Raw genomic sequence first — 23,925 nt, 5'->3', positions numbered from 1 at the left:
TCCACAGGCTCCTCTCCAGAGCCCGGCAGGGCACGGGGCTGAGGGGCCACTGTCCCCCACCTTGGCCTTGCCGAGCTTGGAGCATGGTTGATCCAGAGTCTCTGCATGGTGGGGAGCAGGGGGCGGGCCCCCTACAGCACCCCAGTGTCCCGGCTGTGTGCCCTGGGCCCCCTCCCCGAAGGGCTGGGCTCGTCCTGTCGAGGCAGCCGGGTCTTGCAGACAGACCCACGTCCTCCTGGGCAGAAGCCCAAGTCCCTGCCTGGCTCCCTGGGCTGAGAGGCAGGCCAGCAGCTGCAGGGGTGGGAAGGGGTGGCCCCCAGGGCGGGGTGTGTGCTGGGGCTGCGTTCTGTCTGCAGGACACGTGTGTGCAGAGGGTGACAAGGGGACAGGCCCCGTCCAGGGCGCGCCGTGTGCACAGGCCGGCACTGCAGCACGGCGCACACCCACGGGGTAGAAGCCAGGCAGGAGAATAGAGAATGACTCAGAGTCAGCTTCCTGTGTAAGTTTTGCCTCTAAAAATTTAAATATTCTGCTTGTATTTCTTAAAATGTGCACACCACGCTTGCTGGGGTCAGAGGGGGGGCCAGCAGGGCGCGCAGTCCTGGGGACGTGGCCACCCCCACGTCCTGAGCACACACTGCACGGGTCAAAGCCTCAGGAGGAGCAAGGCCTCGGGGCCGGGGCACAGGGCAGGGGTGTCCACACAGCCCTCCGGGGCGCCCCGCTCCTCGGGGGGACCCCGCCAGTCCGGGCCCTGCCGCCGCTGCTGCCGCTCCTGGGCCTGGCGGGCCCGGCTGGCGATGGCGCGCACGCGGCTCTGGCTGCGGGAGGACGGGCGTCTCAGGAAGCTGGGGCCGCCTGCCGCCCCCTCCGCGGCCGGGCCCAGGCTGGTGGGCGATGTGATGTCCCCCGCCCGCTGGAAGCCCGTGAGCCAGCGCAGCTGCTCCGTGAGCGCGTCCCGCCCCGGCACCTGCCACGCCCGCCCCGGGGGGCCCAGGCGGCGGCTCAGGTTTCGGGCGCTGCCCTGGAAGCCCGGGGCGAAGTCATCGGCGGTCAGATCGCCCAGGCTCTTGGACTTGGCGGCCACAGGGCACTCCTGCCAGCCCTCCAGGCGGTGCAGGCCAGGCGGCCGCGGGGCCAGAGGCCGGCCTACGGCCCACAGGTTGGGGTTGGACTTGCTCTTGGTCACAGGGGCTGGGGCTGGGCAGGCGGCCGAGGTGGGGCAGGGCCACGGGGCCAGGCACCTCCCCGGGCTCTCGTGGCTCCGGCCCAGACCCAGGCGGGACAGGGAGAGGTCGATGACCGTGTCGCTGGACGAGACGCTGGAGGCTGAGGACATGCTGTCACGGTGGCCGCCCGGCTCCAGCCGCTGCCACAGCTGGTCCCCGCCTGTGGCATCGGAGTACACAGCCGCGGGGGAGGAAGGCACCTGCCCCTCGCTCTTTGCCCTTCTGACCGGGGGCCGCTGGCCCAGGGCCCGGGGCCGGCTTCCGCTCTCACTCTCGCCTGCCGCGCTGGGGCTCCCGCTGGGGCGCGGCTTTCTCGGGGGCTGCCCGTGGTCCCCGTGGCCCCCACTCCCGAGGGGCACAGATGCTCCTGAGGCCGAGCCTGGGGGGCGCTGGGGCCCCTCCCAGGAGGGGACGGTGGGGGTGGTCGCCGGTGGGGCGGGCTCCTCGGCGATGGGCTCCAGGCCGCACGGCGGGCCGGACGGGGCGTCTGTGGGAAGAGCAGCAGCACCGTCCGGGGAGCAGCCTCTGCGCGCGCACAGGCCCCGAGGCCCCCACCCTGCTGCTCTGGGCCCGGGGGGGGGGGCACGGCCCTGTGCCCGCACATGGGGCCTCGTGGGGCTGGCGGTTACCTGGCGCTCGCTGTGCTCACTTCCTCACTACGGAGGCAGCGTGAGTGAGGACAGAAAGAAGACGGTCAGCGGCGGACAGAAGGACAGACAGGGACAGAGGGACAGGGGGCGGGTGCGGGGAGGGGAGAGCAGCGGCCAGGCCCAGGCACATGCCCTTCCCGGGCTGGGGCACAGCAGACCAGCCAGAGCCCCGCACTCCCACTGACCACGTGCTGCAGTGGCCGGCCACGCCCAGCGGGCACGGGGGGGGGGGGACCAGAGGGGCGCCCAGGGTCTCAGGGGCGTCAGGGCCACCTTGCAGCTGCGCCGCTGACCCACGCCAGACTTCGCACAACACAGAGCTGGACACTAACCCCCCACATCCCAGGAGGGGCGTCCGTGACCGTGCGGGCAGCTGGACCCCACCCCTCCTGAAGTCCCAGGGCCTGGCCCTCGGGACAAGCCCACGGAGCAAGGGAACGGCGCACACAGGACCAGGGCTCGGAGCAGGAAGCGGCACGGACGGCGCAGAGCCTGGCAGGCTGCGCATGCGGGAGCCGGGGTGGCAGGAGAGCGCTGGCCTTACCCGTGGGGGACACGGGGGGCGCCGTCCTGATCTCCTCCAGCTTTGGAACGAACAAGGCGCCCGTCTCTGCCGGGGGGGGCCCTGGCTGCCTGCGGGCGCCCTCGGCCTGGGCCGGGGGCACCTGGGGGCCACCCGGGCTGCCCGGGCTGCCGGAGTCGGAGGACGCGGAGCCGCTGCCGCCTGGGCCCTGCCCGGGGGCCTCTCTGCTTCTTCCCGGGAGGCCACGGCCGGGAGCCCCCAGTGAGTCCGCCCGGGCCCGGGGCTGCTGGCTGACGGGCACCAGCCCACGCGGGGGCCCCGGGCTGGGCGGCCGCTCCCTCCGCAGGCCCTCGGTGTCCACGCCGGTGCAGGAGCCCGCCACACACTTCATGCACGTGGCGGCCATGCCGGCAGGCCCAGGGCCCTCGGGGGCACGCGGGGGCCGCCCTGGTGTGGGGGTCCCCTCTGCCGCCGCTGCCGGTGCCTTACCTCGGGGGCTGCTGCCGCCGGACCCCTGGTGGGCAGGGGCTTCCGGAGCAGGGCTGGGGCCAGGGGCCGCCACGTTGCCCACCGCCCCCTGAGCGCCCGCGTCCTGCGTGCCCAGGGCCAGCTCCGGGAAGCCCCTGCGGCCCGGCTTCTGGGTCTTGGTGGGGGCGCTGGCCGTGCGCCGCAGGAGCCGCTGGCTAACGGAGGGCCGGGGTGGGGGCCGCCCAGCAGCAGGACTGTCCAGTGAGCCGGGCTTTGGGCCGCGGAGGAAGAGGCCTTTTAGGCCCAGAGCCTGCTTGACCTGCAAGAAAAGGAGCCCACATAGCCGGGGCCCGAGGCTGGCTCCGCGGAGGGTGCCTCAGTGTGTGTCCGGACGACAGGTGGTGGCCGCTGGGGACGTGGTGGGCCCTGGGGAGCAGGCTTGCTGGGGACAGCAACTTGCTCCTCCCTTTGACCAGGAATCCACCCAGCAAGGGGTGAGGGGGCTGCTGTTGCCAGGTGCTCCCAGAAGAGAGACCCTGCCCCCCACCCGCCCTGCACCTGCTGCGAGGCCCCCACAGCCCACCGGACTGGAGAGGAAGTCAGAGAAGGGCCTGGGTCACCTTCGCCCCTCCCTCGGGCAGCGGGGAGGCAACTCCAGCCCGAGGTCTGCTTTGTCCCATGGCTCCTGCCATGCCCACTGCCCTGGTGCTGCCCCTGCCCTCTGAAGGGGCCGCCTTTTCCAGGAAGCCTTCTTGGACTGCCCCTGCTCTCGGCTCACGGCCCACGGCTTCCAGCCAGGTCACCACCAGGCCTGCAGGACCTTGCAGGAGGGGCGTGGCCAGGAGTCCCCGGGCCAGCTGGCAGGGGCCGGGTGACCACCGGAGAGGACCCGCACATGCGCCCCGCCGCTCCCCATGATGGCCGTGCTGGTGCAGAGCAGCCCAGGGCCCAGCGGGCCGGTTGTCCCCCGGAGGGGCAGCAGTGTCGAGTGGCCAGCACTTGAATCAGCTTCCTCCTGATTCAAGGCCCCACGTCCAGTGCGCCTGGTGCGTGTGGGCTGGACAGCCATTTAGAAGAAGGTCCAGGATTCGGGCTTGGAGTCCTGGCCCCGGGGGGGGCGACGCCACCCAGGCATGGGCACGGCCCGCGCACACGGGGAGGGAGCTGGGGGGCCTCTGCAGAATCCTGGATCTGCCTCATAAATGCCCCCGTCCAGCTGGAGATGGCCCAGGGCCCCGGCCCCGCGACGAGCCGCATCTCCGGAGCGCTGCCGAGAGCCACGGATGCCGACGGGCGCGGCCTGGCATGCAGGGGTACCTGCGAGGCTGCTAACAAGACCGTGCTCCCAAAGGTGGGCTTTGGGCAGCGGGGGGCTCACTGCAAGAGCAAAGAGACAGAGAGGCGTGAGGGCCCCGCGGCTGGAGGCCGGCAGGCACGGCGGACAGCGGACGGACAGACGGATGCCTGCGGGGCCTCCGGGCCCGAGTGCGGCAGCTCCGTGTTCACAGACCCCACCTCGGAGGGGGCGGCGGGCTCCACAGACGGGGTCCGGAGTCCAGCCCCGCCCTCGGGGGGCTGCTGTCCTGCCCTGGCGGGGGGGCCCGTGAGCCAGGGATGGGGTGAGGCCAGCAGACCCAGGCGGGAGGGTGGCTCTGGGCGCAGCTCGGCACGTGGCCCCGAGTCTGCCCGTGGCCGCCTAAAGGGGACTCGGACGCCGCCAGCTGGCCCGGGGGTCAGGCGTCCCCAGCGGCAGAGGACCCCGGCCCAGGGAGCTGACCACGGTCTCAGCACCTGGGGTCTGGAGCCGGCCCTGGGGACGCCAGGGGAACAGGCTGAGGGGCCAGCGCTGCCCCGCCCACAGTCACGTGCCCGGCCCGGGACACTCACCTTACCGCTGATGTCACTGACGGCCACATGCACAAATATGGAGGCCTCCTCCATCCCCTCCAGGTACACGTGCCGGTAGCCTGCAGCAGCCGGGGTGGCGGGGTCACTGGCCTGCCTCCTCCCCCACCCCAGCCCGCACCCTTCCCCCGAGCCACCAGGCTCTGAACAGGACCAGCAAGGCCAGGAAGCCCTCCGGGTGGCGCCGGCCCACAGACTGGCCAGCTCGGCCCTCGTGGGGCCCACTCCTGCCCACCTGGCATCAGGCTACTGAAGGCCAGCGTCCTCTGGCCGATGAAGTCGCGCCCGATGGGGTCGTGGTCCCAGACGAGGAAGCGGACCAGCGCGATCTCGGGCATGTGTACCGTGAACACCAGCGTCTCCTCCCACAGCGGGTTGAAGCCTGGAGGCCGCGGGCGCAGGGTCACGCGGCGGGGCCGCCCCCTTCCCCGCCGCGCCCTCCCCCAGGCCCAGCCCGGCCCTCACCGTTGTCGTCCACCACGCGGGTCTGCTCCTTGCTGCAGTCCACCGGGAGCCCGATGACCTCCACCTCCACAAACGGGTCTATGATCTGGGGGCAGCGGGGGTGAGCGCGGGGCGGGCGGGGCCGGTCCGAGCCGCCCGGGGCCAGCCGCCGCCTACCTCCCCGCGGTCCCCCAGCATGGAGTCGCGTGGCTTGGGGAGCTGCTGGCCACTGATGATCCGGAGCACCAGTTGCTTCTTGAGCCGCCCGGGCAGGGGGTCCTCGGAGTTGGGGTTGAAGACACCTAGCGGGGGAGGGGCGCCATGAGGCTGAATTGGGGCCTCGGGGAGCCCCACCCCCACAGAACAGCTGGGGGCAGCAATGCCACGTGTGGGGGGGAGCCTGGTGGCCTGGCCACTGCCCAAGCTGTGGGACAGAGCCCAGCCGGGCCCCGTGTGGGTGGGGGCTGGTCCCCATCAGGGCAGCTTCCCGGTGGGCCCCGTGGGGCGCACACGGCCCCATGCTAGAAGTGCAGAGAGGCAGAAGGGGGCGCCTCTGTGCATCCCCCAGACCCCAGGTCTCAGCTCCAGGGGAGGGGCTCCCTAATCCACCCCCACCCCGGATGTGCTCAGGCCGGGGAGGGGGCTCCCTAACCCACCCCCACCTGGGCGTGCTGGGGGCTCCCTAACCCACCCCCACCCTAGGCGTGCTGGGGGGGCGCCCTAACCCACCCCCACCCCGGATGTGCTCAGGCCAGGGAGGGGGCTCCCTAACCCACCCCCACCTGGGCGTGCTGGGGGCTCCCTAACCCACCCCCACCCGGGCGTGCTGGGGGGGACTCCCTAACCCACCCCACCGGGCGTGCTGGGGGGGGCTCCCTAACCCACCCCCACCCCGGGTGTGCTCAGGCCGGGGGGGGGCTCCCTAACCCACCCCCACCCTGGGCGTGCTGGGGGGGCTCCCTAACCCACCCCCACCCGGGCGTGCTGGGGGGGCTCCCTAACCCACCCCACCGGGCGTGCTGGGGGGGGCTCCCTAACCCACCCCACTGGGCGTGCGGGGGGGCTCACCCTGGCACATGCACGGGGGCTTGAGCACGTAGCCGCAGTTGCCGTTGGCGCTGAACTTGGCCCGGTTCAGCTGCAGCATCCTGCCCTCTGACTGGTAGTTCAGGGCCACTGCGGGGAGGGGACGCGGGGCGGCCGGGTCAGCGGCCGGGTCAGCCCCCGCCGGTCGCCCCCGTGGGCGCTGCCAGGGCGGGCGTGCAGGGCCCCGCCGGGGCAGCTGTGGCCGCGGGGGCTCGGGCGCGCACCCATCTGGCAGCCGGCGTTCCAGAAGGGCTGGGGGTTGTAGTTGCTGGAGTCCACGCGGTAGGAGGAGGGGTAGACGCGGGACAGCTGCTGCTGGTTGAACCGCAGGTACTGCGCCGGCTTCTGCTGCAGGAGCTGGTGCGCCTTGGTCTCGCTGAAGGACGCCACCTGCCAACTGCAGGCCACTGTGGCGCGGCCCCGCGTCAGCCTGCGGGCGGCCCCTCGGCGCCCCGCCCCCCCGGGCCCCCGCCCTCACCCTCCGTCTCCACGTCGTGGGCTCCCACGGACTTGGTGTACTTGACCAGGTCCGAGAGCGCCCGCGACAGCTTCATCGTCTTCTTCTGCCGGGCCGTCCTGTGGGGGTGGGGGGCGGTCAGGGCCCTGCGGCCAGCAGGTGGGGGGGTCAGGGCCCTGCGGCCAGCAGGTGTCGGGGCGGTCAGGGTCCTGCGGCCAGCAGGTGTGGGGGGTCAGGGCCCTGCGGCCAGCAGGTGGGGGCGGTCAGGGCCCTGCGGCCAGCAGGTGGGGGCGGTCAGGGCCCTGCGGCCAGCAGGTGGGGGGGTCAGGGCCCTGCGGCCAGCAGGTGTCGGGGCGGTCAGGGCCCTGCAGCCAGCAGGTGTTGGGGGGGCGGTCAGGGCCCTGCGGCCAGCAGGTGGGGGGGGGGTCAGGACCCTGCGGCCAGCAAGTGTGGGGGGATCAGGGCCCTGCGGCCAGCAGGTGTTGGGGGGGCGGTCAGGGCCCTGCGGCCAGCAAGTGGGGGGGTCAGGACCCTGTGGCCAGCAGGTGTCCAGCTCCCAGAGAGAGGCCTCATGTCCCCAGGCACTGAGGACGGAATGGGGGCCTTGGGGGTGATGGCTGGGGCGGGGGAAGGGCACTGGACCCATCGGGGGGCAGACTCCCGGACTGGACAGAGGCTATGGCCACGCCCAGGCCCAGCGCTCCCGTGTGCCGGGTGGGGGCACTCTGACAGCCCTGTGTGGGTACTGGGGAGGGACACAGAGTGGGGGGGGGCCACGGGGCAGCCCAGTCAGCTTGGTGAAGGGGCTGGGGGCGCCATGCTGGCTGCACAGGGCTGAGATCCCGGGGGGAGCCCCGAGGATGGCCCCCCTTCTCCAGGAGGGATGGGGAGCCAGCTCCCCACATCTGCCCCCCACCCGAGTCCTGCCTGGGATCCAGGACAGCCTCCCCCAGAGTCAGCCTTAGGGAAAGGTGTGGCCCCCCCCCAGCGGGACCCCAGGACAGTGCAGCCCCCCATCATGCAGGGCGTCCCCCGCAGGCACTGACCCTCGGCTCTGGCTGCCTGGGGAGTCCAGGTCCCCGTCCCCCTCCTCCACGCTGGCCGCCTTCTTGCTGCCCCTTTTCTGTGTGGGAGGGCGGAGCTGTGACCCTTGGAGCCCCGGCTCAGGCCGGGCCACAGCGAGGCTGGGAGGCTGGGCCTGCCTGAGGCCTCCCGGTCCAATCCTGCCAGCAGGGCCCCAGGACAGCCCCGGGGCCCGGGTGCAGAGCACTGGCCGGCGTGGGCCCAGGAGAGGGGTAGCCAGGGAGCCACGAAGCCACCACCACGGCCTGGGCTGCCCCTGCCGCAGCCGGCACCTCCAGGCTGCACGTGGGCTCCGGGGGCTGCAGGGGACGCCCGCCCTCTGGCTGGGGTGGGGCGGGGCGGGGCGGGGCGGGGCTGACCTTGGCCTTGGAGAAGCTGCTCCCAAGGAGGCGGCTGTTCTGGCGGCCAGCTCTGCTGTCCTCCCCGGAGCCCGTGTCCTCCTCAGCCCCGGCCTGAGCCTGAGGGAGCCACAGAGGGGGACAGGGTGGGCCCCGCCCTGAGCCAGGCAGGGAGGAAGGCGGGGAGGGCAGGGGAGAATGGTGAGGGGCACAGTGGAATGCCCCGTGGACACGCCCTCCGCCACAGCCCTGCACACACCAGGGACATGCCCCCACCTCGGCCACACCCCTACACCCTCGGCCACACCCCTACACCCTTGGCCACGCCCCTGCGATGCCTTTGGCCACACCCATGATGCTCCCAAACTGCCAGGAACAACGCACGCTGGGCTCCGACAGCACTGACCCCTTGACCCTCAGCCTGGCCCTTGGTCTCCTCTGCCTGGACACTGCCCCACAGACACATTGGAAAGTGGGGCCCGGGGGTGCCACACGCATGCCGCCGGCGCCCTGTGCTCTGTCCGATCTGGGGATGCCCCAGACGCTCACCCAGACCTGTGCCTGCCCCTCCTTCGCAGGGAGCCAGGGTCTGCCCAGAGCGGCCTGGCGGCATCACTGGCCGGGTCCCTCCGTGGCCAGCTGGGTAGGTCCACGGCACAGAGGCTCTCAGGACCCTCCCCACCCTGGGCAGCCACCGGGGCCTCTTCTCCCCGCAGCCCCCATTCCCCCTTAGCTGATGGCTGGAACATGCTGGAAGCTGCACTCACAGCGTGTTCAGAACACGCGTGGAGGCCCCTAGACCCCACCTGGGACGCTGCGGGGAGCTGTGAGAGAGAGGGGCCAGGCCTGGCCAGATCACCACGTCCTGGCCCAGGCACGGGGTGGGAGCTCCCACAGCTGCCCACAGCCCCCCGGCTGGCACCTCCCACCCCAGAGCACAGCTCAGGAGGCCAGGTGCCCCGGACGGAGGGGACGGTGGCGGGGGCACCAGGCAGAGCCCCAGCTGAAGACAGCTTACCCCCAGCCCGGCAGGGGTCCCCTCTGTCCCCCAAGATCCCTGTGCTCCCTCACAGGGACCCCCGTGGGGACAGGCGTGAGTGATTCGGGGCGGAGCACGCCCAATGTGACCCCGGCAGCCCAGCTAAGCCCCTCCTCCCCGGCGTCTCCCTGCAGCCGCCCTGGCGGGGGCCCCAGGTCGGGCTCAGCACAGTGCCTCAGAGCGGCCTGGCTCCCACCCAGATGGCTCAGAACTGAAAATACAGGCGCCCGCCAGCGCCCACCGTGACGGCCACCTGCAAGGCCGTGGGTGAGACACGATGCCCGCACCTACAAGTACCAGTCCCCATGGGGGGCTCGGCCCCAGCCTCACCCCAGCCCTCCCAGGGACACCGCCTGGGCAGCGGGCAGGGCCCTCCAAGCCCTGGGCATCTCGGCCCCACCCACCCAGGCCAGCAGCCCCGCCCACCATAACATCTGCTGGGACAGCCCCTCTCTCCCACGTGGACACGGCCCCCACGCCAGAGGGGCACTAGACATGCAGGGCGGCCTGCTGCCTGCTGGTGGACGGCCCCTGAGGCCTTGGCAAGGAGGACCGTGGGCCCCTGGCGGCCGCCACCCACTCTGGTCCCCAGGCCCCCGAGGGGTCAGACAGAAGCCGTCAGCGCCAGGCTGGAGCCAGGCAGGGTAGGACGCTGGCGCGCAAGCCCGAGCACCTGCACCCTGCACTCTCACGACGAAGCCCCAGGTGGACACAGGTGTGTGGACTGCAGTGTGTGTTCACGTGTGTGTGTGCAGGTGTGTGCAGTGTAGTGTGTGTTCACGTGTGTGTGCGCAGTGTGTGTTCACGTGTGTGCAGTGTATGCTCACGTGTGTGCAGTGTGTGTTCACGTGTGTGTGCAGGCGTGTGTTCACATGTGTGTGCAGTGTGTGTTCACGTGTGTGCAGTGTGTGCTCACATGTGTGTGCAGTGTGTGTTCACGTGTGTGCAGTGCAGTGTGTTCATGTGTGTGCAGTGTGCTCACGTGTGTGCAGTGTGTGCTCACATGTGTGTGCAGTGTGTGTGTTCACGTGTGTGCAGTGTGTGCTCATGTGTGTGCAGTGTGTGTTCACGTGTGTGCAGGTATGTGCTCATGTGTGTTCACGTGTGTGCAGTGCGTTCACGTGTGTGCAGGTGTGTGCTCACATGTGTGTTCACGTGTGTGCAGTGTGTGCTCATGTGTGTGCAGTGTGTGTTCACATGTGCGTGCACAGGGGTGTGCAGACGCACGTATGTGCAGGGGTGCGCCAGTACGTGGGTACCAGTGTGCGGGTGTGTGTGGGTGTGTGTGCCCCCTGGCATGGGGGCCTCACCTTTTTGGTCCCCGCCTTGTGGCCGGCTTTCCCGGAGGGGAGCATGGTGGACACGGCGAAGCCATTCGGGTCCTCGTGGCCCCGGATCCTGGACTCTTTGATGAGGGAGTCCAGCTTCTTCTTGGCCATGTTTTCCACGCGTTTGCGGTTGGCGGAGGCCTGCGGGAGCGAGGCGGCCCCATGAGCCTGCGCCCCTGCCCCAGCTGCCCCGGGCCCCTCAGCACCTGCACAGTGCCACCTGGGGCCTGCAGGCAGCTCGGGTGTCCAGCTCAGTGGACAGAGGTCAGGACGCGTGGTGGGCAGCACAGGCCCCAGGGAGACGGGCCAGGGACAAGGGACAGACTTCAGGGCGGAGCCAGGCTGGGCGAGGCGCCTCTCCTTGCTGGGGCAGCCCCAGGCCAGCCCTGACCACTTGGGCTCCCAGGGCCGGGCCTGGGTGTCAGGCAGCTGCACGTCCCTGGTGCCCAAGCTGGAGTGGACATGAGTGGACGTCAGAGATGCCAGAGAACGCGCAGGCCTAGGGCAGGGAGAGGCTGCAGCCTTGGGGAAGGTTCCCCAGGCCTGGCGCCCACCGGGGGTCCCCCATGCCCCCTCAGCCCCAGCCCCCAGACTGAGCCGCAGGGAGGCGGGTCAATGGCAGACTCCTCCCACGTGAGTTCTAGGTGTTGGGGGACCTTGAGCTGGGGCCCGCGCTGGGCATGGCCACCTGCTGTGGCTGGCCGGAAGGGGGCCAGGGAGCTGCAGGCTCCAGGTGGAAATGGAGCTAGCCTGGGGTGGTCCCAGCCCCCACCACCGTCCCCGCTCCCCGAGGGAGCCGGCACTGGGCCCTGGCCCTGGGCCTCAGATTCCAGGGGAGGTGGACAGCACCCAAAAGGCAGCACAGGAATGGGGGCCAAAGCGGCCACCTCCACCGGGGGACAGCTGCCCTGGAGCCGCCCCCGACTCGCCCGGTGCCGGTGCCGGTGGGGGCTGCCCTTGGGGGCTGCTCCGGGGGGGCTGGTCTTGGGGCTGCTCCGGGGGCTGCTCTGGGGGGGCTGCTCCAAGGGGGCTGCTCTGGGGGGGCTGCCCTTGGGGGGGCGGCTCTGGGGGCTGCTCTGGGGGGGCTGCTCCAGGGGGGCTGCTCTGGGGGGGCTGCCCTTGGGGGGGCTGCTCTGGGGGGGCTGCTCTGGGGGCTGCCCTCGGGGGGGCTGCTCTGGGGGCTGCTCTGGGGGGGCTGCTCCGGGGGCTGCTCTGGGGGGGCTGTCCTTTGGGGGGCTGCTCTGGGGGCTGCTCTGGGGGGGCTGCCCTCGGGGGGGCTGCTCTGGGGGGGCTGCTCTGGGGGGGCTGCCCTCGGGGGGGCTGCTCTGGGGGCTGCTCTGGGGGGGCTGCCCTCGGGGGGGCTGCTCTGGGGGGGCTGCTCTGGGGGCTGCTCTGGGAGCTGCTCTGGGGGGGCTGCTCTGGGGGCTGCTCTGGGGGCTGCTTTGGGGGCTGCTCTGGGGGCTGCTCTGGGGGGGCTGCCCTCGGGGGGGCTGCTCTGGGGGGGCTGCTCTGGGGGCTGCTCTGGGAGCTGCTCTGGGGGGGCTGCTCTGGGGGCTGCTCTGGGGGCTGCTCTGGGGGCTGCTTTGGGGGCTGCTCTGGGGGCTGCTCTGGGGGGGTTGCCCTCGGGGGGGCTGCTCTGGGGGGGCTGCTCTGGGGGCTGCTCTGGGGGGGCTGCCCTCGGGGGGGCTGCTCTGGGGGGGCTGCTCCGGGGGCTGCTCTGGGGGGGCTGTCCTCGGGGGGGGCTGCTCTGGGGGCTGCTCTGGGGGGGCTGCCCTCGGGGGGGCTGCTTTGGGGGCTGCTCTGGGGGCTGCCCTCGGGGGGGCTGCTCTGGGGGGGCTGCTCTGGGGGCTGCTCTGGGGGCTGCTCTGGGGGGGCTGCTCTGGGGGGGCTGCTCTGGGGGCTGCTCTGGGGGCTGCTCTGGGGGGGCTGCCCTCGGGGGGGCTGCTCTGGGGGCTGCTCTGGGGGGGCTGCTCTGGGGGCTGCTCTGGGGGGGCTGCTCTGGGGGGGCTGCTCTGGGGGCTGCTCTGGGGGGGCTGCTCTGGGGGGGCTTCTCTGGGGGCTGCTCTGGGAGCTGCTCTGGGGGCTGCTCTGGGGGGGCTGCTCTGGGGGCTGCTCTGGGGGGGCTGCTCTGGGGGGGCTGCTCTGGGGGCTGCTCTGGGGGGGCTGCTCAGGGGGCTGCTCTGGGGGGGCTGCTCTGGGGGGGCTGCTCTGGGGGCTGCTCTGGGGGGGCTGCTCTGGGGGGGCTGCTCTGGGGGGGCTGCTCAGGGGGCTGCTCTGGGGGCTGCTCTGGGGGCTGCTCTGGGGGGGCTGCTCTGGGGGCTGCTCTGGGGGGGCTGCTCTGGGGGGGCTGCTCTGGGGGCTGCTCTGGGGGGGCTGCTCTGGGGGGGCTGCTCTGGGGGCTGCTCTGGGGGGGCTGCTCTGGGTGCTGCTCTGGGGGCTGCTCTGGGGGGGCTGCTCTGGGGGCTGCTCTGGGGGGGCTGCTCTGGGGGCTGCTCTGGGGGCTGCTCTGGGGGCTGCTCTGGGGGGGCTGCTCTGGGGGGGCTGCTCTGGGGGCTGCTCTGGGGGGGCTGCTCTGGGGGCTGCTCTGGGGGGGCTGCTCTGGGGGGGCTGCTCTGGGGGGGCTGCTCTGGGGGCTGCTCTGGGGGGGCTGCTCTGGGGGGGCTGCTCTGGGGGCGGCGCCCCCGGGCCGTCACCTCCCCGTTGAGGAGTTTGCAGTCCTCGTCGATCTCATCGGCGCTGTCCTCGTCCGACACCTCGCCCTCCTCGGCGTCCGCGCTGATGTCGGCCGGCAGCTTCTTCCCCTGGGGGAGGCGGCGGCGGTGGGCGGGGCCCGGGGGAGGGCTGGGCGGCACCCGGCGGCCAGCCTTGCCCCCACCCAGGCCCGGCCTCACCTTCACCAGAATCTTGCCCTTGAGCACCTGTGGGGATGGCAGCAGCGTGGCGTCCTCACCGCCCACCGACGACAGGTCCAGCTTGTCCCCCAGGATGGCGGTCAGGTACTGGGCCATCTTCTTCTGCTGGGCGACACTGCAGTGGTTCTCGATGGACAAGATCACAGGGTACCTGCAGCCGGGGCGGGGGAGCGGCTGAGGCCAGGGCCCAGCTCTGCAGGAGCCCGGACCCCCGCCCCTGAGTGGGGGGAGCCTGCCCCAGAGGCTACGGCTGCCCGCTGCTTGGGGGGTAGCCCACGAGGCTGCGTGGGGGCCGCTGGTGAGGTGCAGGCTAAGCGGCCACCTGTGATGCCGGCTCCCCCTACGGACGCCGGGTCAAGTCCCGGCTACTGCAGTCCAGCTTCCTGCTTGGCTGGGGAAGCAGCGGAGGGCGGCCCAAGTGCTTGGGCCCTGCGCTCTGGGAGACCCGGATGGAGTTCAGGCTCCTGGATTCAGCCTGGACCAGCCCCAGCCTCTGTGGCCATTTGGGGAGTGAACCTGCGGATGGAAGACTTTCTCTCTTTCTCCTTCTGTCGTCTCTCTCGCACGCTCTCTCTCTCTCTCTCACTCTCTCTCTCTTTGTAACTCTGCCTTTCAAATAAATAAAATAAATCTTTTTTTAAAAAAAGAAAAAAAGCAGCTGAGTGGAGGCAAAGGAGCCAGGAGACCCCAGGGGCCGAGAGAAAAGCCGTGGACTCCCCCGAAGAGCAGCACGGAGTCACAGACAGCCCACCCCTCCGACCTGGGGCACCGCCCCTCAGACGGCCCTGGGTCCTGCCCACGGCCCCGCCCAGCCTGGCACCCGGCACCCCAGCCGCCTGCCCGGGCCCGTGGGGACCACAGTGAGGACTCCTCCTCGGACAGCTTCAGCTCTGTCAGCCGTGACCACACCCACGCTCCACTCAGACCACGGACCTTGTGGGAGACGGGCAGGGGGCACAGGGGTGGGGGACGGTCCTCGTCTCCCACTGCCCGGGCAGAACCTGGGGGCTGGCACCCGGGATCAAGCCCTTCCCTGTGTGACCCCCAGTGCCCACTGGCCAGGGTCTCAGGGCCTGGCCACCCCCCAGGCTGCCCCGGCCCCGCGTTCTCGCGTGGCTCACGCAGCGTGGGGGCTGTCCGAGGGGCGCTGCCACGTCTCTGCCCTGCCTCGCCTGTGCAGCCCTGGCCCCCGGGCCTGGCGTAGCCCAGACTGGGAGGGGCTCCCACGGGCCCCTGTGCCAGGGACTAAGCTGGACTTTCTTCAATGGCCGAGTGACCGCAAGCTGAGCCTGGACGCAGGTGGCTTCTCGGGGCTGACGTGGGCCGGAGCTGCTGCTGCTGACGGCAGGGGTTGCCGCCAAGTGTGTGCACCTGCTGGGCCGCCGCCCAGAGGAGGGAAGCCCCGCCCCGCCCCCCCCCGCCCCCCACTCACTCGTTCTTGAGGAAGGCGTATTTGTTGATGGTCTCCACGACGTCTCTGAAGAGGATCTTGGAGGTCAAGGTGTAGCCATGGTGCACGATGGGCTCCCCGTCCGGCCCGTCCCAGCAGTCCACTGCGGACAGCACGCCTCGGTCACCCGGGGCGCACTCAGGAGAGACCTGCTCGGCCTGGCCCCTGCCCCAGCACTCACACGGGCTCCTGGGGCCCAGCCCAGCCCCCCCAGAGGCCGCAGCCCCCAGCCCGGCCCTGGGCTGTGCTCACCCTCCACGCAGCGACAGCCGGCCTGCAGGACCCAGGCATACATGTCCACTCGAGACTGGGACATGAGCTGGTCCCCCACGAGGTAGGTGTTGTGGGACGAGGTGATGAAGTAGTGGCTCAGTGGCCGCGACATGTCCTGGTGGACGCCATGGTGCTCGGGATTGAAGATGTCGCCGGCCGGGCTCCGGGTGTAGTTGGTGAAGCCTTGCAGGGCCGGGGGGGGGGGTGGGGGTGTGTGTGTGTGTGTGTGGCTCAGCTGCTGGCCTGGGCCCACCCCGAGCCCCGCCCCTCCGTCCAGCCCTGCCCCGAGCCCCACCCCGCTGTCCAGCCCCGCCCCGAGCCCCGCCCCTCCATCCAGGCCCGCCCCGAGCCCCACCCCTCCATCCAGGCCCGCCCAGAGCCCCGCCCCTCCATCCAGGCCCGCCCCGAGCCCCGCCCCACCGTCCAGGCCCGCCGCGGCCGCCCGGGGCACTCACCGTCGATGCCCAGCACCCCCTTGCTCTTGTTTTCGGGGCAGGGCTCAAACTGCTCGATGATGTCTCGGCAGCTCTCCAGCGTCACGCCCACCATCTAGGCCAGAGCACCCTGGGCTCGGGCGGCCATCGGTCCTCCCAGCGCCATCCCCCGCCTCCGATCCGCTCATCACGGACTCGGGACTGAGGTGGCTCCCAGGCCCCAGGCAGCCCTCACTGCCCCACAGTGCGGACCCCCCCTTCTGTAAGTGGGGTGGGGGCCTGTGTGGGGAGCAGAGGGGGAGGGAGCTCCTGCAGCCCCTTCTGCAGCTGCCCGAAGCCCTGCCGGTGACCCTGGTGGCAAAGCCGAGAGCCGCAGCCCGGCCCAGCGTGGCCCCGCGAGCTCAGGGCCTCCAGGTGCGCTAGGGGCCAGGAGATCCGGTCCTAGGGTGGGCCCACCGGCACCCCCCTCCCCTGCCCAGGAGCACGGGGAGGGGAGAGGGTGGGAGGCGGCAGAATGGGCTCAGAGCTCAATCGTGGGCCCCAGGCGGCCAGAGCCCCGAGGCCGGGCTGTGGACCAAGTGCCCCCTGCAGGCCTGGCTGACGACGGACGAAAGGCCGAGAGGCGCTCTCCCCTCTGCTGTCCACTCCCCACATCCCTGTGACAGCGGAGCTGAGCCCCCGGAGTCGGAGCTGGGAAGTCCACCCGGCTCCCCGTGGGCTGGCAGGACCCAAGTTCCTCAGGAGCCCTGGCCTCCTCCCGGGGTGGACGTTAGCAAGATGCATGATGGGAGGGAGACCGGAGACTCGAACCCAGGGCCCCTGACTGGGAATGCGGGAATCCTCAGTGGGGATAATCCCGTTGTCCCTGCCTGAGCATGGAGGACGCTGTGTGGCCCCAGATGTGGAAACAGCTCCCAGACCGGGGGGGTTCCAGGCTGTGAGGGGAGGTCCTGGACTGTGGGGGGAGGACCCAGACTATGTGGGGGAGGCCCCAGACTCGGGGGGTAGGGGAGGTTCCATACTGTGGGGAGAGGTCCCAGAATGGGAGGAGGACTGAGGGGGGGAGGTCCCAGACTGGGGGATACAGGGCTCCCTGACAGCCCCCAGGCCCCCCTGGGCACTCTCTCCACAAGGCTCTGGCTACCCCCACCCCTGCTTCGCTGGGCGGCCAGGTCCAGTCACTAGAGCAGGTAGCGCCCAGTCTGTGCCCAGGCCCCTGCGCCCCTGGACACCAGGTGTCTGGTCAGTGGGGCAGTATCCACAGAGCTTTGGGCCCCAAAGATGGATGGGCATTGCTGGGGTCAAGGTCGGGCCCATGTGGCCAGAACATGGCAGGTTAGGGACAGTCGTCAGAGGCAGACCACAGAACTCTAACCCATGAGGTGCCAGGCCCAGAGCCAGTGCCGGGCACACATGGTGTCCCCTGCAGGCTCAGGCTGTCCACAGCTGGGGCTCCGGGCCCAGAGGCCCTCGGAGGAGAAACCGCTGAGCCCTTGGATGTGGCAGCCAAAGCCGGTTGGCCGTGGCTCACCATGGCTTGCGTGGCCGGGGCTCTGGCACACGGCGGCACGTGTGGCCGTGGCCGTGGCACGCCGTGGCTCACGTGGCCGTGGCTCACCATGGCTTGCGTGGCCGGGGCTCTGGCACGCCACGGCTCGCGTGGCCGGGGGGCTCTGGCACGCCGTGGCTCACGTGGCCGTGGCTCACCATGGCTTGCGTGGCCGGGGGCTCTGGCACGCCGTGGCTCACGTGGCCGGGGCTCACCATGGCTCGCGTGGCCGGGGCTCTGGCACACGGCGGCTTGCGTGGCCGGGGCTCTGGCACGCTCTGGCACGCCGTGGCTCGCCGCGCAGCCCGGGCGGGCTCTTACTTTCTGCTCCACCTCGAGGAAGCGCTGCAGGTCGGCGGCGTCCAGGTGGTCCTTGTGGTTGCTGTAGGCCAGCAGGAGCAGGTAGAGGTCCCGGCGGGTGGACATCATCTTGTAGAAGGCGCAGAACTCCTCAAAGCCCAGCGAGCCCTGCTGGTCATCCGTGTCCGCTTCCTGCGAATGACGCCTCTGGTTCCACCCTTGACCACGCAAGCCGCGCACAGGGCACTGTGGCCACTCCGCCCCAGCCGAGCCCCAAACCAAGCCCAGACTCCTCCCTGCCATGGAGGGTGCCCCGGCTTCAGGTCCCTGCCCGGGGCTCACACGGTGGCTCCTGGGCTCACCCGCAGCCTCTCCTGCCAGGAAGACCCCTAGGAAGCAGACATGACGCCCTCTCCCTACGTGACGGCCTCTCCCTACGTGACGGCCTCTCCCTACGTGACGGCCTCTCCCTGATGTGACGGCCTCTCCCTACGTGACGGCCTCTCCCTACGTGACGGCCTCTCCCTACGTGACGGCCTCTCCCTACGTGACGGACTCTCCCTACGTGATGCCCTCTCCCTGATGTGATGGCCTCTTCCTGATGTGACGGCCTCTCCCTACGTGACGGCCTCTCCCTGATGTGACAGCCTCTCCCTAGCCAGGCCTCCCAAGGACAAAGACCACCAGACCCCCAAGGCGGCCCACACCGGGGCCCACAGCCCACATGAGGCCCACACCCCCACACCGGGGCCCACAGCCCACACTGGATTCACTAACATCTCACTGTGGAGCTAACACCCACTGCAGGCATCAACAACCCCTTGGAATTAATTCTCATGAGCTCCATGCCATTGACGGCCCACAAGTTAGTAACGTCCTTGACCCCGGAGGCCCAGGGGGTCACGGCTCAGGTCTCCCTGGCAGGGACGCAGTTTTTGCAACCAGAGGGGCCCACGAGAGACCCCAGGGACTCACAGGAGCCGCCCCAGCAGTGCCCCGTGAGGGCAGATGGAGAACCTCCACCGAGGTACCCGATGTGGGGGCAGCGGCCAGGGTGCTGTCCCCAAGTCCAAGAACTGACTCGGAGGACAAGGGCCCTGAGCGGCTGGGGTCCTGCTACCCCGAGGGCCATGGAGTCCATGGGGCCCCCTCAGAATGGGCGGGAAAGGCCTCCTGGAAGGGGCTGGTCAGAATCCGGAGCCCACGAGCCCAGTGAGCCCAGGGCTGGGAGCACAGGTGAGCTCTGACTGCCTGGTCGGCCCTGGTGTGGCAGGACCTGGCCTAAGGGGTCCCCACTCCCTGGCCCTGGGCCATGGAGAGCAGGACAGCCCACGTGCATGGCCCACGCACAGCTGCACAGAAGGGCCACTGGGGACTTGGCCACGGAGCAGCCAGGGCCCACTGCCCACTACCCACTGCGACCATGTGCCTGAGGGCAGCTCTGTCCAGGCCTGGCCTCCAAGCCGGCCGCAGGCTTCTGGCTGGGAGGAGTCCACGGACACCTGGTGAGCCCTCAGGCCTCCACCAAAGTTCCAGACTCGACTCTGAAGGGGGGGTGCCTACTGAGAGAAGGGGCAGCCCCCACTGCCACCCACGGCCCCGTCAGCCCGCCATTCCCCGGCCACGGGCCCCCTCGCAGGCTGAGGGGGTCTCGGCAGCCCACCCCAGGATGAGGCCCAGGGAACAGGCCTCACACTGCCCATGCTTCTCGGGTCAGCTCAACCCCCAGGCGCACGAGACGGCCTGGAGCCCCCTCAGGCCCTGTGGACAGACCGGTCAGCACCATGGACAGCAGCAAGGTCCGCCCTGGGGCAGCCTCTCCTCCATGGCCGCACCCTCTGGGGAGCTCAAGGTAGGGGTGGCAGTGCTGGGGCCCCCCCCAGGTCCCTGTGGGCCAGAACTGTCAGCACGTGGCAGGGGCACCGGCCACGTGCTTGTCCCGAGGGCAGCAGGGTCCTGACCTGCGCTCCCAGAGGCTGAATGCTGGCACGGTGACCAGGTGTGTAGGCAGACACCCAGCAGGACCTGGCACCCACGCCGTGGGCCCACGCCGAGGCTGGGACAGAGCTAGCTGGAACGAGGAGCGCGGGGCCCAGCCCCGAGACAGCAGATGAAACCCCGTGAGTCTGACAGGGGGCGGAAGGGCAGCCCCGACACTGGCCACTGGACACTGGCCATCCGCACACAGAACCACCGGGGCCCCTGGGGCAGAGCCGGGGGCATGGTGGGGGCCGGGCAGAGTTCATGGAGTGGAGCCTCCCTCCACCCCCATGCCGGGCAGCGTCACCTACGGACCCGGAGTTGGAGCTGTGACCCCTTGACCTTGAGTGAAAACCCCACAAGGAGGCTCACAGCAGCGCCCCCCTGCGGCCCCCGCAGCCGAGCCCCCCACAGGCCAAGGGTCTCTTGGGCAACGAGGCCTGAGAGCCCATGCAGCCCTGGGCCCCTCGGTGCTGTCGGGTTTAATGAGTCTGCACCCAGCCATTCTTCACCTGCTCTCGGATCTCTAAGCCATTTCAGGCCATGGACGTAATATCGAGATTTCTCTGTAGCCAAATTGACGCTAATTATCAGGATGACCAGGCTGGCTGGAGGCCACAGCTCCTCCCTGGGCCTGGAGAGGGCAGCCATGCAGACGGCAGGGAGGCGAGGGGCACCAGCACCAGGCCACCTCCAGCAGGCTGACCCACGTGGGCGAGGCCACTGCGTGCCAGGCCCCTGGGCAGCAGCCCCGGAGCTCAGCAGCCCGCTCACCCCAGCTCAGGGCTCTCCCCACTGCCCAGGGCATCCCAGGGGCAGCCTGGCGGCAGGCAGGCCATGGCCAGGACACCTGGGGCCAGCAGAGCCCCTCTGAGCCCAGGGCCCAGCGTTGCTGCAGACACCGCAAGCAGGCGTGGTGGCCCGGGCGGCCACCACTGAGCTCCTTGGAGCCAAGACCTTGAGCAGGGACCTCACGCCCCAGGAGCCTCCGCACTGCCACACCCCTGCCGCAGACCCCACATCAGGCCCAGCCTCGCCTGTGGTGGGACCTCAGCCAGAGCCGCCACCATGGCTCGGCCCTGGGTGCGGGGCGCCCATCGCCCAGGAAGCCTGGGTCCCCACGGGGGTCCTTGGGGGCCGTGAACCTCCGCAGTCCCTGAGCAGCCTGTCGCCTGCCCTCTCTTGGGCACAGACCCACGAGCCCCAGAGAGCACAGGCAGGACCTCCAGGGGCTGGACACGGAGGAACGCCAGGCTGTGCGTGGCGTGTGTGTGTGCATGTGTGCTGGTGTGGAGCCCTCTCCACCCACAGGGCAGCGAGGCCCAGCGCGGTGTCTGCCGGCTCCGCTCAGCCCTGCCCCACGCCGGCCGCCGACACGGAGCTCGGCTCCCCCGCGGGAGCTCCGGAGTGCGGCCGGGCCTGCTGGATGCGTCTTCATAGCTCCCAACGCCAGGGGCACGCGTGGGGGCAGCGAGCGCCACGGCCCGCCCGCCTCTGCGCAGGCTCTGCCCTGAGCAGCGGCTCCGTTTCTGCTCCTGCCCAGACGCCGTCCACGAGCCGGGCGGGCCCGGGGCTGGGCGCCGCCCCCTCCGGCAGGCTCAGGCCGGCGGCCGTGCTCACCCTGAACATCTGCTTCACCCTCTGGCGCGGCAGGTTCACGTTGAGTTTGTGCAGCAGCTGCAGCACCTCGCCGATGCTCAGGCTGCCGTCGCCGTTCTTGTCGGCTTCGGCGAACGTCTGCTTCAGCCACTTCGGGGCCGAGTTAGGGGCCAACACCGGTCCCCGGGCCCGGCCCCTCCCCAAGGCTGCGACGAGCAGAGGGCAGGGAACCCCCACCACCACCAAGGCACAGGATCCGGGGCCCCGTGCCTGCCCGCCCCCCGGCGCCGAAGGATATTGGTCCCTGGTGCGCTGGCGGCGGGCCAGGCTGTCCTCGTCACTGATGCCGGCCATGAGGTAGCGCAGGCCGGTGACCCAGATCCGGGCCTCCTCGCCGCTGGGCGAGACCAGGTCCAGTGACTCGCGGTGGCTGCCGTGGTAGATGCTGAAGCAGCAGTTGGGGTCGAAGCTGCCCTCGGGGTAGCGCTGGAAGACCTCGGAGTGCCGCCCCTCGCTCACCTCCTGGATGGAGTCGATGGAGACTGCGGCGGGCGGGAGGGCACCGGTCAGGCCCCCCGGGGCCCCCATGCCGGGGCCGAGCGGCCTGGAGCTGAGCTCACGGCCGACAGCCCCGAGAGCTGACGCTCTCCTCCCCTGCCCGCTCTGCCTCCCCCCCGCCAAGAGGGAGAGGGGCGACTCCAGGGTCCTGGCTCAGGGCTGCACACTTGGCAATGCCGGCAGCCACCTGCCCCTCGCCGAGCCTTCAGCCTGCTTCTCTGACAGCACCTGTCAGATAGACCCACAGGAGCCCCTGGTCACCCCGGCCACAGGGGACAGAGCTGGGGCTCAGCGAAGCCTCGAGGGCCGTGGGCGACACAGACCCCACCCCACCCCAGCGACCCCTGCCTGGACCTCGGTTTGCCCATCTGTGCCGTAAGGGTTGACCCCTCCCCAGGAGCCTCTGCCGGGAGCGTGGGCCGGTCTGGCCCCTGCCTCTCCAGCTGGTGGCCGTCCCTCGGCCCCTGGCAGTGAGGGGGACACAGGCCGCCCAGACTCGGTCCAGGGAACAGCTGTCCACTCCGCTCCTCTCGCCAAGGGACCCTCCGGGGCCCGGGAGAGCAGCCAGATGGCTCTCCCCAGGTCCCGGCAGCAAGGAACGGCTGGGGGTTTCCGGCCGGTCACCCCTTCCCCAGGGGCCTCCCGGCCCTGCTCCCTCTCTCCCACCATTCTGGGCTTCTCCCTCTGCTCCCGGAGTGCGGTGCTGTGGGTTTCTGCCCCGTCTGGACCGAGTTCCCACAGGGTGAGCAGGGCCCGGAGCAGGGCCCGGCACCAAGCCCAAGAGCCCCTCCCCGCTGTCCACGCTGGGGCCAGGAGCCGCCTCCCCCAGGACACGCTCCCCAAGGGGCTCCCATGGGCAGCTCCCGGCACGGTACCCATGGCAACGGCTGGGCTGAGGCCCCTCCCCGGTACACCTGGGTCCTGCCTGTGTTGGCAAAGCCGGAGCGGGTCCGGGTCCTGGTCCTGGATGCGGGTGTCTGTCTTGACTCCCAGGACCCCTCTCCCATTCCCTGCCCACCCCAGTCCTGCCCAGCCCAGCAGCCCCTGCAGCCTCCAGAGCCCACACCAAGAGTCTCCACCGAGACCGGGGCCCTCAGCACACGCAGGGGGTCTTTGCTGAGGGCGGGGGCTCTCAGCACTCCCCACCCCCACCCCAGATTTGCTGCCTGCCCTTTGACCTTAGCCCTCCTGGTACACAGCCCAGGGCTGGGCACTGCACTGCGAACCCAGCTGGGCTTCAGAGCCCGCCAGTCAGCAGCCAGGCTCGGGGCCTTGAACCCCGGGCCACGTGAGCCTGGGGCGCAGGGTCTGGCTGCCCCCCTCCCCACCGCGTGCCAGCCTGTCCCCCTGCCCAGCCGGCCCGTCCCCTGCCCAGCCGTCCTGTCCCCCCAGCGAGCCGGCCTGTCCCCCCACCGAGCCGTCCTGTCCCCCTGCCCAGCCGTCCTGTCCCCCCGCCCAGCCGGCCCGGCCCGCCCACTCACTCCTGGCCTTCTCATTCTTGCGCGAGGGCCGCCAGCGGATGCAGGAGCGGTGCTCGTCCAGGTGGTAGACGCGGACCAGGCCCTTGGAGCCGCCGCGGAGCTTCACCATCTGCGTCCCCTCCTGCATGGCTCGCATGCAGCGCTCCACTGTGGAGACGGCACGGCGTCGGCACGCGGAGCTCACCGCCCCCGCCGCCCGCGAGCACCGAGGCCGAGGCCAGCCTGGGTCGCACGCTCAACCCACTCTGCCCCCCGGGGCCCTGCCGCCCTCCCCTGGGCCCCCACCTCCTGGCCAGGCCCCAGCACCCCTTTGTCCTCCTCGAAGGACCATCACTCAGATGGAGCGAGGGGTGCAGGGAGGGGGTGGGGCTGGGCTGGCTCCCAGGAGCCCCTGTGCAGAGGAGGCCCCAGGCCAGGCACGGGGTGGCCATGGAGAGCCCCGGCCTGCCTCTCCCACGCCCCAGGGGAGGGGCCGCAGGCTCCGCGGTGTCCAGGCCAGGGTCAGGCCCTGCACGCCAGCTCACAGAAGCCCAGGAAGCTCCGTGCGGGACCCCAGGTGGGCACTGAGGAGAGGGGGGTCGCCCAGCCGGGGCTTCTGCCTGCTGGGACAGAGACCGACCAGGGGACAGCCTGCCCGTGGCCTCTGTGTACCGGCCTGACGGACACCTGTCCCTGCTGGGCGGGTCCCCTCCCCCCTCCCCCCCCTCCCCCCCTCCCCCCCCTCCAGAGTGACAGCGCGAGGGTCACCGGAGCCCCAACCCAGCACATCCAGCCGGGGTCCTGCACCAGCTCTGCCCCTCCCAGGGCTCAGCCTCAGGCCCCTGTGGGAGGCAGAGGAG

At 71.1% G+C, this 23,925-nt stretch overlaps 1 protein-coding gene across 1 annotated transcript; it reads right to left on the bottom strand.

Annotated features, from left to right (window-relative positions):
- Nucleotides 1-646: 646 nt before the first annotated feature.
- On the bottom strand, nucleotides 647-23,233 carry PLCH2 (phospholipase C eta 2). The gene is made up of 23 exons (XM_062193343.1): nucleotides 23,087-23,233; nucleotides 21,336-21,589; nucleotides 21,069-21,197; nucleotides 17,490-17,660; nucleotides 15,641-15,734; nucleotides 15,165-15,368; nucleotides 14,895-15,015; nucleotides 13,442-13,613; nucleotides 13,244-13,351; nucleotides 10,533-10,691; nucleotides 8,205-8,303; nucleotides 7,809-7,885; nucleotides 6,784-6,881; nucleotides 6,530-6,712; nucleotides 6,288-6,395; nucleotides 5,397-5,521; nucleotides 5,241-5,325; nucleotides 5,011-5,157; nucleotides 4,758-4,837; nucleotides 2,892-3,189; nucleotides 2,473-2,487; nucleotides 2,194-2,199; nucleotides 647-1,716 (listed from the first exon to the last, which is right to left on the bottom strand). The coding sequence occupies exons 1-23, from the start codon at nucleotides 23,220-23,222 to the stop codon at nucleotides 647-649; spliced, it is 3,939 nt and encodes a 1,312-aa protein (XP_062049327.1). The 5' UTR covers nucleotides 23,223-23,233.
- Nucleotides 23,234-23,925: the final 692 nt, after the last annotated feature.

This window comes from Lepus europaeus, chromosome 5 (assembly GCF_033115175.1).
Source record: "Lepus europaeus isolate LE1 chromosome 5, mLepTim1.pri, whole genome shotgun sequence".
Lineage (NCBI taxonomy): Eukaryota > Metazoa > Chordata > Mammalia > Lagomorpha > Leporidae > Lepus > Lepus europaeus.
This window is presented reverse-complemented; position numbering and strand designations above follow the sequence as displayed.